General features: G+C 36.1%; 1 protein-coding gene across 1 annotated transcript in view; it reads left to right on the top strand.

The window, feature by feature from the left end:
• Window positions 1–19,628, top strand: part of NFXL1 (nuclear transcription factor, X-box binding like 1) — a 52,754-nt gene that overhangs the window by 17,528 nt on the left and 15,598 nt on the right. Inside the window, exons 15-20 of the mRNA XM_054064710.1 lie at window positions 632–653; window positions 6,811–6,951; window positions 10,134–10,300; window positions 11,065–11,134; window positions 18,756–18,860; window positions 19,463–19,549. Of these exons, the coding sequence (XP_053920685.1) occupies window positions 632–653; window positions 6,811–6,951; window positions 10,134–10,300; window positions 11,065–11,134; window positions 18,756–18,860; window positions 19,463–19,549 (592 nt within the window). The remainder of the gene's footprint in view (window positions 1–631; window positions 654–6,810; window positions 6,952–10,133; window positions 10,301–11,064; window positions 11,135–18,755; window positions 18,861–19,462; window positions 19,550–19,628) is intronic.

The following is a 19,628-nucleotide window of genomic DNA, read 5'->3' as shown; positions in this document are numbered from 1 at the left end:
TTGCCTTATATTAAAGAAGGTATTGGGGTACTCATTTTTTTAAATATACTTCTATAAATTTTTAGGAACTGATTTACAGATATTTTAGCTTGAACATTAATGATGTTTTATTAATCTCCCTTATGAGATTTTACTAGAGAAGTCAAAATAATGTTTGGGAAGGAGATGACAGATGTGAAATCAGAGGTAAAAAGAAAAAGCTACTTTTCAAAATAAATTGAGCAGTTTTTCTTTCTTAAGGATGTTAGATCATTCTAAAAGTTATAGAATTATAAACAGGAGAGTAGACTAGATAGTTCTCTGAAATACCTGAAAAGCATGAAGTGATACACTAGTGGAGCCACAAGAGAAGATTATTACAATTAATGTAATTTTCTAAATTTCTAAAATAAAAATTGTTAATTTCATATACAACTATAATCTGCATGTGAAGCACTGATTTGGGGAATGCTGTTATAAAATACAGCAATCCAAATGACTTGAAAAAAAGAAGGCATTGATCTACATAATTTGCACTTAAAAAATAGATTGCATTATTTTTATGTGAAAAGCACTGTCACTGTTTAAGTCACGATTTTAAGTCTTATTAAAGAAATGCATGTTTTCTAAATCTAATTTTTCTCTTTAACAGGGAGTGTCTTGGGCAACATGAGGTGAGTCATGGAAACTGCCTTTTTAAGTGGAATATAGAGTATATCTCACTTTGTCAGTCTGCAGAAAAAAGGAAATTAAAATATTCTATTTTTTTAGTATTTTAATATAAAAATATTTTAATATTAAAATGGACTTTTATCACAAGGGCCTACATATCAGAAGGTATTTCCTTTTTGAAGAATATTTAACTACTTGACTTTTTAGAGTTTTGGACAGAAATTAAACTCATGATTTACGAAGCTATTGATGTATACTTGCAGTTGTTTAAATATTATAAATTTTTTGAGGGGGTCTTTTTATCCTATGTAATTCTGGTTTTTTTTTCCCCCCGCATTCTATAGTAATTCTCTCCCTGTCACACCCTCTCATTGGTTCTAGAAACTGCGGTGTTTATTTTAAAAAGAACATGGTGTTGTACACGAAGTCTCATGTGACTTGGATCTAAGCATGCATGGATGAAATTGAACAATATTGTGGAAACTCTTTAGTTACTTATTAGCTTTTCTCTTTGGTGTGCAGCCTTCTCCAGTTTTGCATGAATTCATGTATTTTGGCTTACATGAGAAGAAAATCTAACTGATGCTTGAAGCTAGAAAACTATCATTGTTATTTGTGGTCATTTCTAAATGTAATGAAATCTAATATCAGCTCAGTTTTCTCGAGTTTTAGAAGACGATTGCTAAACTAATCTTGTAGAAAAAATACTGCTATCATAGCTGCATCTGGGGAGTATCTCTATTAGTATGTTTAGCATAAATTCACTATCAAAGTGCAGCTAACAATACTATAACTAACCTAGTTTCATTTTAAGCTAGTAAAAAATTCTGGAAAAAAGTAAACAATATTTAAACACCCCCCTTCCTTTTTCTTTCTTTGACTTTCTTTAGTAGTCTTTGGTAGGTGTTGTAATGATGTTTTGATTATGCAGTGGCAACATCTACAAATGTTGTTAACAATGCTTGTATATCAGCAATCCACTTGTGCATCTACAGGTTTGTTAATCCAGCCAAACTACTTTGCAGCTTGTTGGTTGCTAAAGAAAAATCTACTGTGAAAATAGATGAAAAGAATAACTCTGGCTATTTTGTTGTTGTTAGAATAGGTTTTGCTTTCCAAGGTAAAACTTGCAGGTCTTATAAGTCAGTTTTTAGGGAATCATGTTTTGTGACAGGACTTATTGAATATCGCCATTACTTTCATGAATTTATGTATAAACAAAATATCAGCTGTGGTCAATTAGCCCAATATATGATTTGCTTTAGACAACGTGACTCGTTTTGATACTGTTCGGATGTACATGGTTTTGAAGTTTGTGTCCCTTGCCATAACAGAGGAGAATATGACTCGTATTATTAGAAAAGATTGTTCCAAATACAACATATTTGTAACTAATTAGTTAATAATTGTTGTTGTTGTTATTATGATTATTCTCTGCTGCATACCAGTCTTGGCAGAATCAGTCAATGGCTTTGGGTCATATTTTCTTTATGGGTTAGTAAAGAACATAAGAAAAAATCCCAGGAAGTTTATTCCTAACTTTAATGTTTTAGATTTATTGATGCTCCATGTTATTCTAGATCAAATGTTCCTTCTCAGCCAGCAGAGTGCAGTGCTTCCTTTCTCCTGTAGTCCAGCAGTTTCTGGAGTGGAATGTATTAATCTTTAAGACTTTGATAGCAGTCGAGGAAAAGAATTATTCGTTAATGCGTCTGTGTGAGAGAAACGTTTACAGTATGTTTTATGTGCATTGTATGTTTTTATGTTGTTCTGAGATCTCAAAAAATTAAAAAAAAACTTGTAGTGTCTGTTCAGTTACAGCCTCATTGGCTCTGAACTAGTAATTTCACCTCAAGCTAATCTACTTTTGTTAACGAGAGAAAACATTGGTGTGTATTTACAAACACTTTGCTCCTATAGCAGTTTCCAGCACCTGAGGAGATTTTCTCTGGGAAATATTAACTTTTCAGAAGTGATGAAGGTAGCAATTTTCTCAAGCAAAGTTTTGCTGTGAAGAGGGGCTGGTTGCTGTCCTGTGTTACTACTTATGTTAGACTGTTTTCATACCTCCCATAAGGGAGGAGGAGTAAAAGAAAGAAACTAGCAATGAAACAAGTTATAAAGACTTGCTGTATTTTTACCTGAGTTGCCTACAAGATATTGAGTAGAAGAAAGAATGAAAATAAACAGCTTAAGAGTTCTATAGTAAGCAAATTTTCTGACTTTATATTTTTAGTTGTCCAGTAATTTTGTGTAGGAGTTGTTTGTTTTGTTGAGGTTTCTGTTGATTGATTTGTTTTATTTTTTTTCTTAATTTAATTTTAGCATTTAGTTTAAAAATTATTTTTAAGGGATTGATTCAGTTTGAGCTCTTACATATCTTTGGCTATTTAGAACAAGAAATTTATCACTTGAAACAACAGACTTAAAATTTTCCAGATGACGTAATTGTATAAAATCTGTGTTCACTGGAAGTATCATTCTACATGATCTCTAACCTAAAATAAGATTTATTTTAGCTGCAGTGTGCAGCCTTTTTTAAATAATTTTGTTGTGCTTTAGATGTTTTTACGCATATTTTGAAAAATTAATAGCTCTTCATTCTTCAGTTTGTAGGTGCTTAAAGGTAGCTCTTGATTTTGTTTCAAGTTGTAGGTCAGAAAAATTGCCTATCATCAACAGTTGCTGCCAAACCAAAATGAGAATTTGATGTTTTACTCTTTCTTTGAACTGCTGTAAGCATTGGCATTTCATAGCAGAAGCATACATGTGCTCTTTTAATATCAAATTATGAGAGCTAATGTTTATATTCAAAATCTGATTTTACGCAATAGCATTAATTAAAGGCCATGCAAGGCAAATGAGGACAAACAAGAAAATCTTGACTGGCTATGTTATTAATCTATCTACTGTATTTAATTCTCTTGTGGTTGCTTCATGTCATTAAATGTTCTAAGGGAAGGGAAATGTTTGGTTTTGTTTCTGTGATGAGTATTTTGAATACCTTGTAACATTGGTCTTGCTGTTCTTGGACAGCTGGAACTCTCTTCTTGAGTGTTTTTTGTTTTGGTTTTTTTTTGGTAGGAATTTAATGCTGTTTTATTACTATTTAGTTGTGGTTTATTTATAGGAGGAAGACCATTACTCTGCCTGTAGTAAAATTTTATGTAAAATTTGATGGGTTTCATGTTTATGGCTAAATACCTTATGAATATTTTCAAAATGTCCCTGCACTATTGTACTTGATTTTCATTTTCATATTCCAATTGATGTACCTGTTAGTTGCTTTTATGCATTTGAGAGGTGGGCTGGAAAGCTTCTGAAAGTTGTCTTGTCCTTTTTTTCCTTACCTTTCTTTGCTTTTTCTGTGGAAGACCTCTGGTCTGAAAATGATGCCTCCTTATTTTCTTTATTTTTGCATTCAGGTTTCGTAAAGTACTTCTTGTTTTTGTCCACATTCTTTATTCTTCAGCTCATCAGCCCCCTGTAGTTTGTGGCTTCTTTGATACATGTCTTTGTAGTGACCTCCATTTAGCCATTTCAGAAATGCATTCCAACTATAGAAAGTAAAACTCTTCTTTGTCCTTTGGATTTATTACTAACATCCAAAACAGTTTGACTTGTCAAGAAATGGAAACAAAATTTGAAAATATTATGTAGGTTTAAATTAATGAAAATTCTTTTGGTTGTGGATACAATGCAAATCAATTCCAGATGACTCTTGTCTTTTACTGGACTTGAGATTTTGGAAACTCAGTGAGTGTGACAAGCTGAAGCTATGCTGGATGCCAGAGTGCTGAGATGTTCTCTGCAGTTGGCTGTCTGAAAACTGCTACTGTTGCCTACTACCTTGTGTGCTTCCCTTCCCTGGCTTTGTTCAAGTTGTATCTCCTCTGGTTTACTTGAAGGGATACTACCAAAAGGGATGCTCCACTTCTGTCTATGTGTTTCTGCTAATTCTCTTTAACTGGAGCTAGTGGCTGTGCCCTTAGATGAAAGACTAACTCTTGGTAGGAGGCAGCTCATCAGCACATTGAACTGCGAAGCCATAGAGTTGGTCTGCTATTGCTGCCCTGATGTAGTGTAACTGCTGCAGCCGCAGCAGAACCAGGAGTCGTAAAAATGTGAGTGGAAATGGAGGAGCAAGGAAAGGTAGAGAAGTGGGGGCAGTGGCAGATCTTAGTGTTTAGTACACCTTTTCATGCGTTCTTTTCCTTTCTAGCATCCTTTGACTACTTATGTTGCTGCTGAGAGGAAGTTGTTACTATGAGGAAGAAGGAGTAGGATGAGGAGGGACAGAATATTAGGAACCATAAAAGCTTTGATTATTAGTATGTGTTTGCTGGGTATAGTACTATTCCACTTCACATCCTCTTTTTCTTAGGCCTGTTACCAGCTTTTGCTCATTTAATCAACAGAAACATAATCCATCAGACTGAGTTGTGGGATGTTTGTAGGGGGAGGAGTATAAAGCAGGCATTTGGACTACTTCCTGTGATTGTAAGTGCATTAGCCAGCATAATGAGTTTCAGCTCTGTCATAAGCATGGGAGAGTAGGTGGACATAATAGCCTCAAGTTTTTCTCCTGTGTATTCCATCCTTCACGTTCAGCCTGCCATGCAGACTCATCCTGTTCACAGAGTCTCAGTGGGTCAGGATGAGAAAAGCAGTTCAGAAATCTTTTGAATGAATTGTATATTGCAATGGCTTGATGTGCAGCACAGTCTTTTGGATGGAGACCAGAAAACATTTTTATAGGCAAATGAATTCAAATTCTACTTTGTGTGGTTTTGTTTTAGGATTGAGGGAAATCAACATGGACAGTGCTGAAGGGAGAACATCCCTCACTCTGTCCTTTGGGGGACCTTCCTCTTCTCTGGTTTCAGTCCCAGTGCACAGCTGGGTGTATGGCAAATCAACTTACAAGGAACAAAAGACAAGGAACTTCTTTCTATTAATTCCTTTTCTTCCATTTTGAGTAGTTTAGTTGTCTTGCTCCAAAGACAGATGTGTGTTAGGACTTGTTCAAAGTAAGTGCTAGGAGTGTGCCATTAGGATTTGTAGAGTAGGAAGACAGAAAAGGAAGAGGTACAGTGCAAAGCTGTTCAGTCAGCTTAAGCCCTAAAACAAAATCACACTCTTAGTCTAGTCAAAGTGAGTTATGTCACTTCAGCCTATTGTGTAATAACATCACAAATAGTTACTGATTTTCACTGTGAAATGATCGTATTAAGAAAAAAATCTTTTTTTTTGACAGCCTCACAGAAACTATTTTTTTTCATGTGACTATTACATAATGGTTGGAAGATGGGAACAGTGAGTTTCCTCTAATACTTGTGATATGAAGGGACTTGTACTATTCAACATTAGGAAAGTTAACCCAGTTAACCAAGTTAGGAGTTTACACTCCATTTCAGTACCAATGAAGATGAAAGGATTTCAAATAGATGCCCTGAACAGGACTAGAAGCTCTTCTAACTGGAATGTTAACCTCAAATTAGAAGGTACAAATATATTATAAAGCTTTAAAATCCTAGCCTTGTCATAGAGCCATTTCTTCTCCCCCTTCCCACTCCTGGGAGTTATATTTGATATAGTTAATATTTGGTTTTTAGAATTTCTGGCTTTCTGGTTGTTTTCCATTTGTGGAATTTAAAAACATTGTGGGTTTATGATAATTTTTACACAGTTAGCTGTGTGGAAGCAAATAGTAACTGTCTTCTGCAATTACTGCAAAGCAATGTAGGAGCCTTTAATGGAAGACAGGAGTGTAATTCAGAAAGAAGGCATAAATCACACTAAAATACTTCAGGAAGTAATTTTCTGTTTAAAAAAAAAAAAGGAAGCTGTGTTATAAAATATAGACAGCTTGATTAATTAATTAAGTGGGCCTTTTTACCTGGTGTAATCAATGTAAAAAAAAAATGTGTGGTTATGTTGGGATGGGAACCTGAAGTCTATTAAAAAAAAAAAAGGTCAAATAGGCACTGCAGTGATTTTCTTCTTTTATCAAAGATACTCAAGAATCAAATTTTCTCTAGTGATGCTGTGCCTCTCTGTGTGTATGTATCTATATGTAACACACCATATACATATGCAATGTGTGTATATATAGGCTATGTGCATGCATATTTATATTTATTTACTTTTAACTTTTAGGTTTGTCCATTACCATGTCACTCTGCAAGTCCTTATTCATGTAAAAGATCTTGTGGACGTCTTCTTGATTGTCAGAATCACACCTGTATGAAAGAATGTCATCACGTTACGAAATTGAACACTAGTGCAAATGGAAAGAAGGTAGGCTGATTTCCTTTTTGCTTTTGTTGTTGAATATTTTATACAATGTCCTCAGTTTTAACTGGAAAATAAAGAATTTGCAGTTAGGAGGCACAGGATCTATTCCAGATTCCACTGGGAGACTTAAATGTGTTTTGTTACCATTGATGCTGTGATATTTAGCTAATCTATACCTCTTTAGATTTGGGACCTGTGTTGTTTAACATCTTTGCTGTCATGGACAGTGGGATTGAGTGCACCCTCAGCAAGTCTGTCAACAACATCAAGCTGTGTGGTGCAGTTGACGCCCTGGAGGGAAGGGATGCCATCCTGGGGAACTTTAACAGGCTTGGGGGGTAGGCAAATAAGGCAAAGTGCAAGGTCCTGCACCTGGTTTGGGGCAATCCCAAGCGCAATTACAGAGTGAATGAAGAATGGGTTGAGAGTAGCCTTGAAGAGAAGGACTTGGGGGCATTGGTAGATGAGAAGCTCAACAGGAGCTAGCAATGTGCACTTGCAGCTCAGAAAGCCAACTGTGTCCTGGGCTGGATCAAAAGAAGTGTGACCAACAGGCTGAGGGAGGCGATTCTGCCCCTCTACTCACTCTTGTGAGACCTGACCTGGAGTACTGCATTTAGTTCTGGAGTCGTCAGCAAAGGAAATGCGTGTATCTGTTGCAGCGAGTCCAGAGGAGGGCCACAAAGATGATCAGAGGGCTGGAGCACCTTCCATATGAGGACAGGCTGAGAAAGTTTGGCTTCTTTGGCTTAGAGAAGAGAAGGCTCTGGGGAGACCTTCCAGTACTTAAAGGGCACCTACAGGAAAGCTAGAGAGGGGCTCTTTATTAGAGAGTGTAGTGATGGGATGAGGGGTAATGATTTTAAGCTGAAAGAGGGGAGTTTTAGATTAGATATTAGGCTGCCATTTTTTTTTACTGTGAGAGTGGTGAGGCACTGCATGGGTTGCCCAGAGAAGTCATGGATGCCCCATCTCTGGGGGTGTTCCAGACCACATTGGGTGAGGCTATGAGCAACGTGATCCAGTGCGAGGTGTTCCTGATCCGTGACAGGGGGGTTGAAACTGAGTGATCTTTAAGGTTCCTTCCAATACAAACCATTCTATGATTCTGTGAAGTGCTACACTTTTTTTTTTTTTTCATTTATGTCAATAGGCACTACCTTGTTTTCATCAAAATCTCATTTAAGACTCTTGACAAGTCTCTTTCAAAGTCAGTTTTTCTAGCTGTCAAGCTCAAGTCAGCTACTGATAACCCCTGTACACAAATATACTTGCAGTCTACTGAGCTAACTCTCTGCTGAGGAGATCTGTAAATGGGTTTAGGAGGCTAGCAAATCTCTAAGGGAGAACACTGGAAATGTTGCAGAATAGGTGAAGACATTTTAAAGCATTGGGGTGATATATTCCTGTTTATTGATGTCTATTAGAAACTGTCACTTAAGTGATTAAGAAGCTGCAGGTGTTAGTTGCTGAAGATAATATGAAACAAAAATAAAAGTAAGTATAAAGCTGAAAAATGTGCTGGTTTTGAGCAGTCAGAAATACATAGCTTGTGGTTTGATAGAGTCATGATTTGAAGGAAAACAGCTTTTTAAGTTTTTAAACCATTTCTTTAGGAAGAATTGCAACATGGTCTGTCTGGGCATTTAGAAAGCTGAGGCAAGTGTTCATTTGCATACAAAGCATAAATGTTGTATTTTAACTTAAATAGGGTGATTGCCTGTAGATTCCCTTCCTAGAAGTGGTGTTGTCATCTAATAATACTATAGATTTCAATTATCATATTATTCTGTTAATGATTGTGGAACTTATGTCTGAGGAGTATGAGCTATTAGTTCAACTTGTGGAGCAGTAATCTACAGCAATAGAGCCACATCAGTAAATACTGAGAGTGACAGTTGTTTAAGCATCTCTAGTTATGACTTTAAGAGGGTGTCTGCTTGCTCCTTCAGTTAAACCAGATAAAATGTGAGTGGATTGGGATTATTCTTGGCTTCCCTTTGAATGAAGCAATACATTTCCAGAAAATGGGAGGCTGTGTACATGTAAAGTGTGGGTAATTTCTCAATTTTCTTTCAATTTTTATAAAATCAAGTGGCTTTTGACCTGTAGAGCTTTTGTTCTGTTGTTGTTTTGATAGACTAAATAGCAGGTGTAGTCAGAAATGGGTTGATTAAATTACTTGCTTATGTGTCTGAGTAGTGATTTTTTTCTGTCTGTAATTTAGGGTTGTTCTGCATATTGCATTAGAAAACATTGCAGAAAGGCCAGAAAAGTTTGCTTTCGTATCAGTCAGTCTGTGGTGTATTTGATTGCAGACTCGGGTTTTGAATGAGTTCTTAAGATTAGAGGTGTTCAGGGCCAGGTTGGGTGGAGCCTTGGGCAGCCTGATCTATTAGGATGTCCCTGCCTGTGTTAGGGAGGTTGGAACTAGATGATCTTTAAGGTCCCTTCCAACCCAAACTATTCTGTAATGCTATGATTCTATGATTCTATGATAAGAATAGGAATAGAAATGGAGCTTAATTTACTGTGCTAACATTCATCATGTTGCGCTGATGTTGATCGCATCACCTTGATAGAGAATGACCACAGCTTTTGTACATGTGTAGTATATGGAGCAGAAGCAATGCCTTAGTAGCTCCCTGCATATACCTAAGCTAATTCTTTTTGGAAGATTATACAAACTGTCATGAACATGTGGAAATGGAATGACTATGCTTCTTAAAAATCAAGTTTACTTGACATTTTAAGTTTGTTCTTAAAATCAAGCCAATAAACCTCCCTACCCCTATATTACAGAACAGTATGTATGGCTGAAGTATTACAATAACATGGTGGGTAGGAAAACTTAGTTTGGAATATGAAATTACTTCTTTTTCTAACAGTGTTCCATAGCGAATTAACAGGCTTAATGACAATTTTCCAATGTACTTATATGAAGAGGTCATTTTATGCCCAGGAAGGAAAATAGAGCACTGTCTCTGACCACACACACTGGCATTTCTGCTTTTCTTTTCAAAGAATATTTTAATAATTATTTTTGGTTGAGGGATATCTTGCTGAATAGCTGGATTCCCTTAGCAAAGACACCTCAACTCTTTCTTCTGTATTAAAGCTTGTTAGTGGCATCTATCAAGCAAATGTTTGGCATATTCTCTAGTACTTTGGTTTTATTTTGTCAGGCAGGTCCAGAATGTTCGCAGTGTGAAGAGGAGTGTACCAAGCCCCGGCCACCTGGCTGTCCTCACCGATGTGTTTTGCCCTGTCATCCTGGGGATTGCCCGTCATGTCTCCAGATGCTTAAAATAAAGTGTCACTGCAAACTATCAGTACTGTATATTGAATGCTTGTAAGTGTTGGAACTGAACACAATTTTTCATTTGAATGCTACTAACTGGAAACCTTTTGAAATGTGTGGGTATGGGAACTGCTTTTATGGCAAGTTATAAAATTCCTCTTGAAGGTTATAATTTTTAACATAATGGGGGTTTTTTCTATTTAAAATTTGCCAGTGTTTTATTTGGTATTACTGCTGAAATTATTATAAAAGCATGGAGTCTCATAAGCAGAAATGGTTTTTATAACACAGCGATGTTTTGAATTATGTAAATATGTAGTAATTACATAATGTTGGAGCTATATGTTGTACTTTTACAGTATGTAACAAAATTTTATAACAGGCATTAGAATTAATGTAGTTAGTGTAAAAGGTCTTTACAGCTAATATTATTCACACTCTAGCTGTTTTATTTGGAAAACTTAGTAATAATTTGTACTCCTTAATCACTTTTTTGTGTGTGCATAAAGGGTTAGCTAGGCTTTACTAAATATAAGATGGGACTTGTGGATTTAAGCATTACCCTCTGTGCATTGCTCTGAAAGCATTAATCCCATGCATCTATGTTCTTTGTGAATTTTCTTTAAACTACCTCAGCTCCTCTGAATTTGTAGTTTTGTCTGTAAAATAGTGTAGTTTATATTAGTTCCACAGGATGTGGACAAATAAACCTACTTTTCTTTACAGTGAGATATACTTAAAACACACCACTAATTATATCGACATTTGTTGTTTTTAATTTGGAATTTATCAGAAATACTTATCTTCTTTTACAGAAAACTAACATGTGCTGATTTAAAAGAAAAGGAGCTTCTTATTTCCTGCAAAAATCAGTGTCCAAAAGAGGTGAGCCATATTAGCAAAGAAATACTTGATTTAATGAATATGTGGAATTTTTTAGGTTTTACTTTTTTGTAAGGTTTTTGATACAGTTTGGTAGGCCAAGCAGACTAGAGAAGCTTAATCTAAATGAATGTGCTAAATGATGGATGTGAACGTTGTTAGTCAACTGTACTCAGAGGAGCAACCTGATCTAGGAGAAGGTGTTCCTGCAGGAGGGTTGGAACTAGATGATCTTTGAAGTCCTTTCCAACCTAAACCATTCTGTGATTCGATTCTGTGATTCTATGACAATTAACATCTAGCTGTCCAATTGTAAGGTTGTATTTAAGGATCAGAGATTCGTCTCCAAAGCATTAATGTGTTCGATATTTAAGCTTTTTGATGAAGTTGGATATGGAAGAATGCGTCATCTAACATGGTCAAAACCAGGTCTTGAATTTATATCTCCAGTGAAATGTACACCAAGTCATGTTATATAGAAGACAAGCCAGTTAATATTTCTACTGTGTCCGGGTATATTTAAAAGGTTGCTGTAAAGAAGAGAATAATATCCTTATTGCATGATGCTTAGACTGTCAACCAGTGTATATTGGCATCAGTAAGGAAAAGTCAAGTTAAATACTACTTTTAGGCAGTAAAGCTTGTGCAGCAGAGGAAGAGATGGTTGGAGAAGCTACTAAATTTTCAAAGCTTAGACACTTATCAGGATTTGTCCAGTTGCGGATAGTACTGCTTTAAGGCATGAGGGACGGGCCAAATGACTTCTTCTCCCTCCTAGTGCTGTTGTAATGTGCAGCTTGTGTGGTTTCGGAAATCCATGCAATACTTGTTATTGTATTTTTGTTCTTTAGTTGTCATTAGTTGTGGTGAGTGTGACAGCCCTTTCTTCACTCCGGTCCCCATTGTAGGGCTAGAAAATTTGTGAAGTGGAAAAACAGGAACCTCATTTCTTATAGTTCTGAATTCTACCTCAACCTAATAAACATAGGTTCAAAACTTTTCCTTTGTTTTATTATTTTCCAGTGTCTGAAGCATCAAATTTGAATCCTTGCCTTTATTAGAAAACTTTTTTTTGTTTTGAGTAAATGCAAAAATTCACAGGAATCCTGCTTGTTTCCCAACAGTCCCTGTTCTTCTGTTTTTCAAATGAAATTATATTAAACCCAACAAAAGAGTTGTACTGTGTGCCTGCTTGTATCTTCTGCTTTTTGCCCTTGTAGATGCCTTTCTGATGTCTCTTTTTCTGTAAATGAATGTTCCTGTCACAATTTTCTCGTCTGAATGTCTGAAAGCCCTCTTCCTGGCGGGGGAACACTTTTGGTTATTATATCATTGTCCATTTACCTCTTAATTTTGTCCGTTACTTTGATTTTGTTTGCTCCTAGACTACGTCCTCTTTATTTTTAAGAGTGCTTATAATCTCTTAACGTGAACTATGTGTTCCTGTACTTCAGCTTCTCTTCAAAGATTTTTTTTTTTTTTTTCCCCATTTCTCATCTTTGACTTTGATTAATGTAAGTGTTGTGATTTTTCTGGACATATTCCCAAGACTCAGCCTGGGATTAAAAATCCAGCTAGTAGTGGTCCTGAATTCTAGCTTGCAGTTCAGAATTGCCCCGTTACACAGTTAATGTCTGGTTTACTTAATTCAGTGAGATGTGAGTCCAGTTTAGTCCTATAAAGCTTTTTAACTCTGAAATTCTCGTTCCTATAGATGCCTTGGAAAATAAGGTTTTATGCAGATTCTGGTATCCAGAGAATCTTTTTAGTGTAGATGATGATGTAAAACTGCATGTTCTTCCCTTCCTGTAATTATAGCTCTAGCTCTTGCTGGTGGGTTTCATGAAACGTAGAAGTATTAGTACAGTCCTGCTTCAGGTAGTTTGTATCTTTGAGTGACAGTTCATCCAAGTTTTCCTTAGATCCTATTTTGTTAACTTCAAAGGTACTGTATGGGTTTTTTTTACCTTTTTTTGTCTAAAAAAAATTGTCCCTGTTTCTCTGAATAGTGAACAGTACAAGGGATGTTTTTTCTGTTTTATAAGTGTACAATATTTGTCTGAAACTTCGGGGGAAACTACCTAGCTATGTCATAATACAAATTGTACTGATATTTCTCTTCAAAGGAATCATTAATGAACACACTTTGAAGGGGCAGTTTTAACAGACATCACCCTGCCACTACCACCACTGCCACCCTTTCCCAGCAAATATAGATCAAGCTCATTGAGGAGACCTCATTCTGTGAACTTATAAACAACTTAACCAAAGGACAAGATGGATAAGACTACCAAATCTAGAACATTTCAAGTTTACAGATCAAATATGTCTAGTTAAAACTAAACTGGAAGCATTTTGTGTGTAGTCCTGCTAGCTTCAAGTACATTTCAATTTTTGCCTGACCACCCCGGGGCCAAATTCCTATTTTTGTACTGACTGTGATGTTATAGTATGGAGTATTCTGTTGGCCTGTTTGTCTTAGCTATCCTGGCTCTGCACATCACCTGCTGCCTCCAAATACATGTGTTTTAATATACAATTTGAAATATACAAGCTATAACCACTCACTGCCTGGTGATTAGGCTATCCTGAGCAGTGAGTGCAGTGAGTATGGAATCCAGATCAGCTCACCAACCCCCAACCAAATTACTATTTTCATAGCGAGCGTGATGTTTTGGTACAGAATATTCTATTGAATAGTTTAGGTTAGCTGTCCTGACTCTGCATCTGTATACTAGCAAAATATGGGAAACTGAAAAATCCACAGCTAAAAAACATCAGTGTATTTTAACACATTCTTCTAGTACTAAAATCTAAAAACCAGCAGCTGCTGGGAAGAAAATGAACTATTGCAGCTGAACATTAATATTACCTGGCAACAACTAAAACAATACGTGCTATGAACATTATTCTCATACTAAATTCAAAACACAGTAGCTACTGGGAAGACAATTAGCTCTATCCCAGCGGGCGATAGACTATGTTTTATGAGAATTTTCTTATTCAATGTCAGAGGTGACTTTGGGTCATTAGCAGAGCCCAGTGAAGTTGCTGTTTGCTAAAAATCACTGTGCACTCAGTGTGTAACTCCACCAAGGTTAGGGTAGTGCAGCTTAGGTTCAGTAGAATACAGTATTTTACTGAAGTCTGTTTTGAGATGGTTTTGGTTAATGGAAATTGTATCAGGCAGTATACTGCCATATTTGAATAACAAGTAGCACAGTACATTTGGGGATTATGAAAATCAATTCTGTTGTTTGGTGCCTTGAAAAAATACAGAAGTTTTGAAAGGTTTCATGTTTTTGTTTTGGCAATGGCAATACAAAGCTATAAAAATGTCTTCTAATATTATATAGTACAGCTCACATTTTCTTTCTGCTTTAGGGAGAAACAAAATCTTAGATATTACCACAGCTGTTAGATGAGAAGCTTTAATTAAAGATTCTTTCTCTTGTTTGGTAGCAATAACAAAATATGCTGTTGAAGGAAACAGAACTACTTTTTTCTTTTAATTGGGGATGATTAAATTCTTATGCCCATGATTGCAGATGTTTTGGGACAATTCTTATGTAGAAGTTTTAACAGTCCATCAGTTTTAATTGTTAATATATTCAGATCAGTGGATCTGTTTTTAACACTCTATTCTGTGTAATTTGTGGTTTTTGACACAATAACAGTTCTTTGCACTTTTACTGTGCAGTCTGCTGCTGTCATGATGAGAAATACGGGACGTCATTGTGATAAATTTATTTTAACGTGACAGTGCAGTAGAAACATTGTCATAAATTTTAAGAGTATGCATTTTTTAATAATGAAATAAATTGTATTTCCAGAATGCTTAATTAAATTCTGTAAGCACAGCTTGAAAATATAGTTGGGTTGCAAAAAATTAAATTTAGAAGGCAAATGCACCGCTTTGGTCCATAATGAGAGGATTTTCCTCAATGTCTGGCTTAAGAAGTGGGGATTTTTGTAAGATTTCTGGAAGCAGGGCCACTCTTTATGCTGCAGAGGCCACACCTATGGAAGTGATAAACTTATCTTTTGTATGTAGCTTTTAAGGTGGCTGCTCAAAAAGTGCTGTTTTCTTTATTAACAGGTCATTTTCTTTATTCCCAGGTGTGTATTAACAGATTGTGTTTATTGCCTTCTGGTGGAGATCAGTTAAGCCTCCATAGTGTTGGTGGGTCTTTTCGTCTCCAACACAATGTTAAGATTTAAATGCATTGCCTATGGGGAAAATACTTGTGTGATTTTCTTTTATTTTCAGAACTGTGGCTTAAATCCCTTTCTTTGAAAGGCCTTGCATGTCAGACATTAAGCTTGTTCGTTTTGGCCTTTAGTCCTCAAGCTATTGACGAGACATCTTAAATGGTGAAAAAGATCTAAAGGGGCACATGCTTTCTATTTTAGTGCCAAGTAGCTCACCATTGGTGCTTAAAAGCAAGCCAAAACCATACTTTCCCACTATGTTTTTTATCCAGCAGAAGCAGTGGTAAAATTCCTTTTGTTTTCTGAGATCATGGGAAATGCTGTTTTGCCACTGATTTCACTGGTGTCCTTGATTTTTTTTTTAAAAGGTTGGGTTGGAGGGAGTAAAACAAAAGTTACACTGCCAGCTTCATTCTTGTCCTGCATCCCTGTTGGTGTTAGCTGCGTAACTCTATGCAGAGAACTACATGTATAAATGTAGGATTCCATATTGGATTAAGTGTGTTTCTGTGCTACGCAAATTTTGCTCTGATGGTGTGTAGTGTAAGAATTTTATTGCAGTAGCACCTGGAGGTCAAGTTGAGGACCACTGTCTTGAATTTGTAGGTCTGACCTGTTACTTATAAGATTGTTTGTTTGGACTTTGACACTATTAATGGAAATGTGCCTAATTAGTATGGAAAAGTAAGGTGGAAGTAATAGTTCTAGCTGTGGATTGTTCTGGCCAGCAACTGATGATTTGCAGGTGAGACTAGATGGTGTTACTGCGTATGATGCCCGTGGGCAGGGAACCAGGAGAAGGACCCTCTTACCGCATAGAGGTCGTATGGTAAAAATTTGCTTTGCAAAGGTTGTGGTAACTAGTGAGCAAATTCAGCTGTTGAGACTCCATGGTCCTGGCTGGTAGTCTGACCTCAGTAGCGTAGAAGGCTTAAAGACAAATGTCTTCTCTCATCTTTTCAAAATGAGTCAAAATGCAAGACAGATTTGCAGATAGATACATAACAAACCTAAATTCTTTCATTGTGAAGACTTCCCTCTAGATAAAGCAAATAGATTAGATCTGCTACATAAGGCTTCAACAGAGCCATTGAGTCAATGCCACTTAGTGCACAGCTAATTCAGATACAGAAGAGGGTTAATACAAGCATGAAGGTGGGCTAAAGGAAACAACTGACTGTGTGTGTGGTTTGTTTGTTTTGTTGTTTGTGTGGTTTTTTTTAAACGCACCCCTCCCACCCCCCACCCCCGAGAACCCTAAAGCAACAACAACAAAACTAAATGAAAAGTTGGAGCAGGAGATGTTAACAGTAAGGAAAATTTCCCAAGGAGTGGATTGATGCCTGACCTTACATTGGTTTCACTGACAACCATGGCATTAAAAAACATTGGAATTATATGATGCAAACTAGTGGAGTGCTATCAGTGCAGGACAATTGAGGAAATGCATCTCCAGGACATATGTGTTTGGGACACGTTATTAGATACTGAAAAAACAGTAAGGCCGTGTATTTTAAAGCTAATAAGCTCCCAGGAAAGAGCATGATTAGCTGGAAAGAAATGCAAATGAGAGGTCAAGATGTATTGAGGAAGATATTCTATTAAGAATAAGGTGCAATTAAGGCATTGTAGAAAGTCTTTCCTGCTGAGTTGTCATTTGGAATATGACATGCAGTTCTGGCTACTCTATTCAAGAAACACCGTTTTAAGTTTGTTAAAATTCAGAGAAAGGAATACTATGGGAATAAAGGCCTTTTATGAGGGGACAATAGGGAAGTATTTCAATGTGTGGATAAGAATTTAGACTGGGATTTAGACTGGCTAGAATTAATGTAGGAAATTAAAAAAAACAACCACCCTATTGCATCTTGTAGTGAGCTCCTGGAACAGCCTCCTTAGTGAAACAGTAGAGAGGGGGCAGTGTAGGGGAATGTTCTCTAGTTAAGGTATCAACCCATCCTGGAGGGATCATAGGAGGTCACCTCGCCTGTAGTTTGGGGAACTCGACTTGGGTACTGACAATGATTACTCAGATGTTCCTTCTAGTCCTGTGCGAAATGTGCTGAAACAATGACTAAAAAAACTGATCCTAAGCCATAAAGTATCTGTAAGAGTAGTTTGACTGCCATGGACATGAAAATGTATGTCTGTTCCATAATTTTTAATCAGAAAGTTTTGTGTTCTGCTTAGGTGTGTGTTTGGTGATACTGGTTCCGAGGTTAGGCCAGTTCCAATGGACTCCTGAAAATCCAAATTTACTAATCAAGAAGTTTATACAGCTGGGGTTTATAATTATCTTATGTAGTATCCTCATTCTCATGGATGAAGTAATCTATTATGTATAGATATGTATCATATGTATACGTTTTCAATTTTTAATAAATGTGAAAAAATGTATCTTAAAATTGTATGTCTTGCAGCATTTTCCAAGTTGCGTTAATCCCTTGATGACAGTGAAGGGGTGAAATTTCACTTTTAATAAAGAACACTGTCTAATGCTGTTTTAAATAGTCTAGGGGATTTAAAGCTACTGCTATAAATAAATCAGTTCAATGTCTTATGTGTTATTCATAGTATTGGGTTATGTAATTGAAAATGAAAAATCATTACTGTGAAGATTTGTAATGCGTATCTGTATGAGCAAGATATATTTTCAGTCAAGTTCTTAACAGAAAGTGAAAAAAATTGTTTGCTTTCTTGTCATTTTTATCTACTATAATGCTGCGAGAACTGCTATATTCCTAACAGTAAGCATTTATTTAAATTAGCATCTCAGTTCTTAACACAGCAGTTGAATGATAATATTTTCATTATAAATGTTAGAAATTGCCCTGACAGTAAAAAAGTCTCCATCTTATAGATGTCAGAAATGGGATAATCTGCCAAATGGAGAAATCTAGGAATTTTTGAAATTATTTTGTATGTGATAAGAGTATTAGTGACCTGTATTTGACTTGCATAGTTCAGAAGATTCTTGCATGCAAAATTTTTCTTCTGTGGTATTTTTGCTTCTGATTCTTCCTACTTTCTGTTCTTGACTCTGACCTACAAGTTGCTACAGTACACTTAATTTCAGGGTTTTTTTTAACATTATCTACTCATATTCCCCCAAAATATAGATAGCTAGAGTAATCATATAAATTACTGTGCAGAAGTATTTTAAAGGAGGAACTGTTTTTTAATCAAGCTGTGCCAGTAAAAGATAAATGTTCTACAAGAACTGAAGTGCAGTACATAAGAAAAAAAAATGGAAAGAAAAATCAACTATTTCACAAGTGGAGAAACTGATAAGCTAAGCTGAATGAGTTATCTGTTAAGCTGCTATGTTTAAAATAAAAGTTCATAGAGTCTTTGTAATTGTACTATCATTAACTGATGTCAGGGTTTTATTTGTGTGTTTTGTTCTTTATAGTTGCCTTGTGGTCACAGGTGTAAGGAGATTTGCCATTCAGGTAGCTGCCCTCTGAACTGCAGCCAGAAGGTTAAACTCCGATGTCTCTGTAAGAGATTGAAAAAGGTAAATTTCTAAGTTACGAATGATGTGTTTTCTTTGTTCCTAGGCTTGTATGGATGGATTCGCTCTGGTGCAGGTTAGAATAGGTCCAGCTTGTGTAACCAGAAGTCTTGCAGGTGGAGCGTTCAGCAGGAGAAAAGATGACATGTATAGAACAAGTGCTTCAAACTGCCCAACCACCTTTTCTTTTCCTGAAGTTAGAGTGAGAGGAGAAAGTGAGTGAGAATTATTTTGTTCCCTGTGACCAGACCTTGCCCTGTAATGTCAGTCAATTAAGAGAATGTATATGAAATTACTGAGATCTGAATGCCAGCTCTTTCTGCCACAGTTCAGAAGGTTATCTTTGCCTTAGACAAACAAGAGAGGAAAGAGAAGACAGGAGAAATTGCGCTGGACTGTTTGATTTATTCTTGGTTTCTGCTTAGCTAATCGGAAAGAAGGAAAAGAAAAGGACAATTTAACACAGAATTACATTTCATCATTTATTTTTTTTATGTGTAACCGATGTTTTACTAAGTAAGCATGGTTTTCATAATGACATAGGTATGAAAACTAAAATTTTATATAGATAAATGATAATAAAGGACTCGAATTATACTTAACAGGAAATACAGTGCAGCAAGATACAAGAAGGCCAAGTTTTGCTGGAATGCAATGCGTTATGCAAGGAAATGAAACGGAAAGAATCTGAGGTAATGTATCTGTTGTAGCTGTAATTTTTTCACAGTGCTTCAAGAAAAGAAGGAAAAAATGAACATAGAATTAGTTGTT

Source organism: Cuculus canorus, chromosome 4, assembly GCF_017976375.1.
Source record: "Cuculus canorus isolate bCucCan1 chromosome 4, bCucCan1.pri, whole genome shotgun sequence".
Classification (NCBI taxonomy): domain Eukaryota; kingdom Metazoa; phylum Chordata; class Aves; order Cuculiformes; family Cuculidae; genus Cuculus; species Cuculus canorus.
The sequence above is the reverse complement of the archived record's forward strand: the minus strand, read 5'-3'. Positions and strand labels throughout refer to the sequence as shown.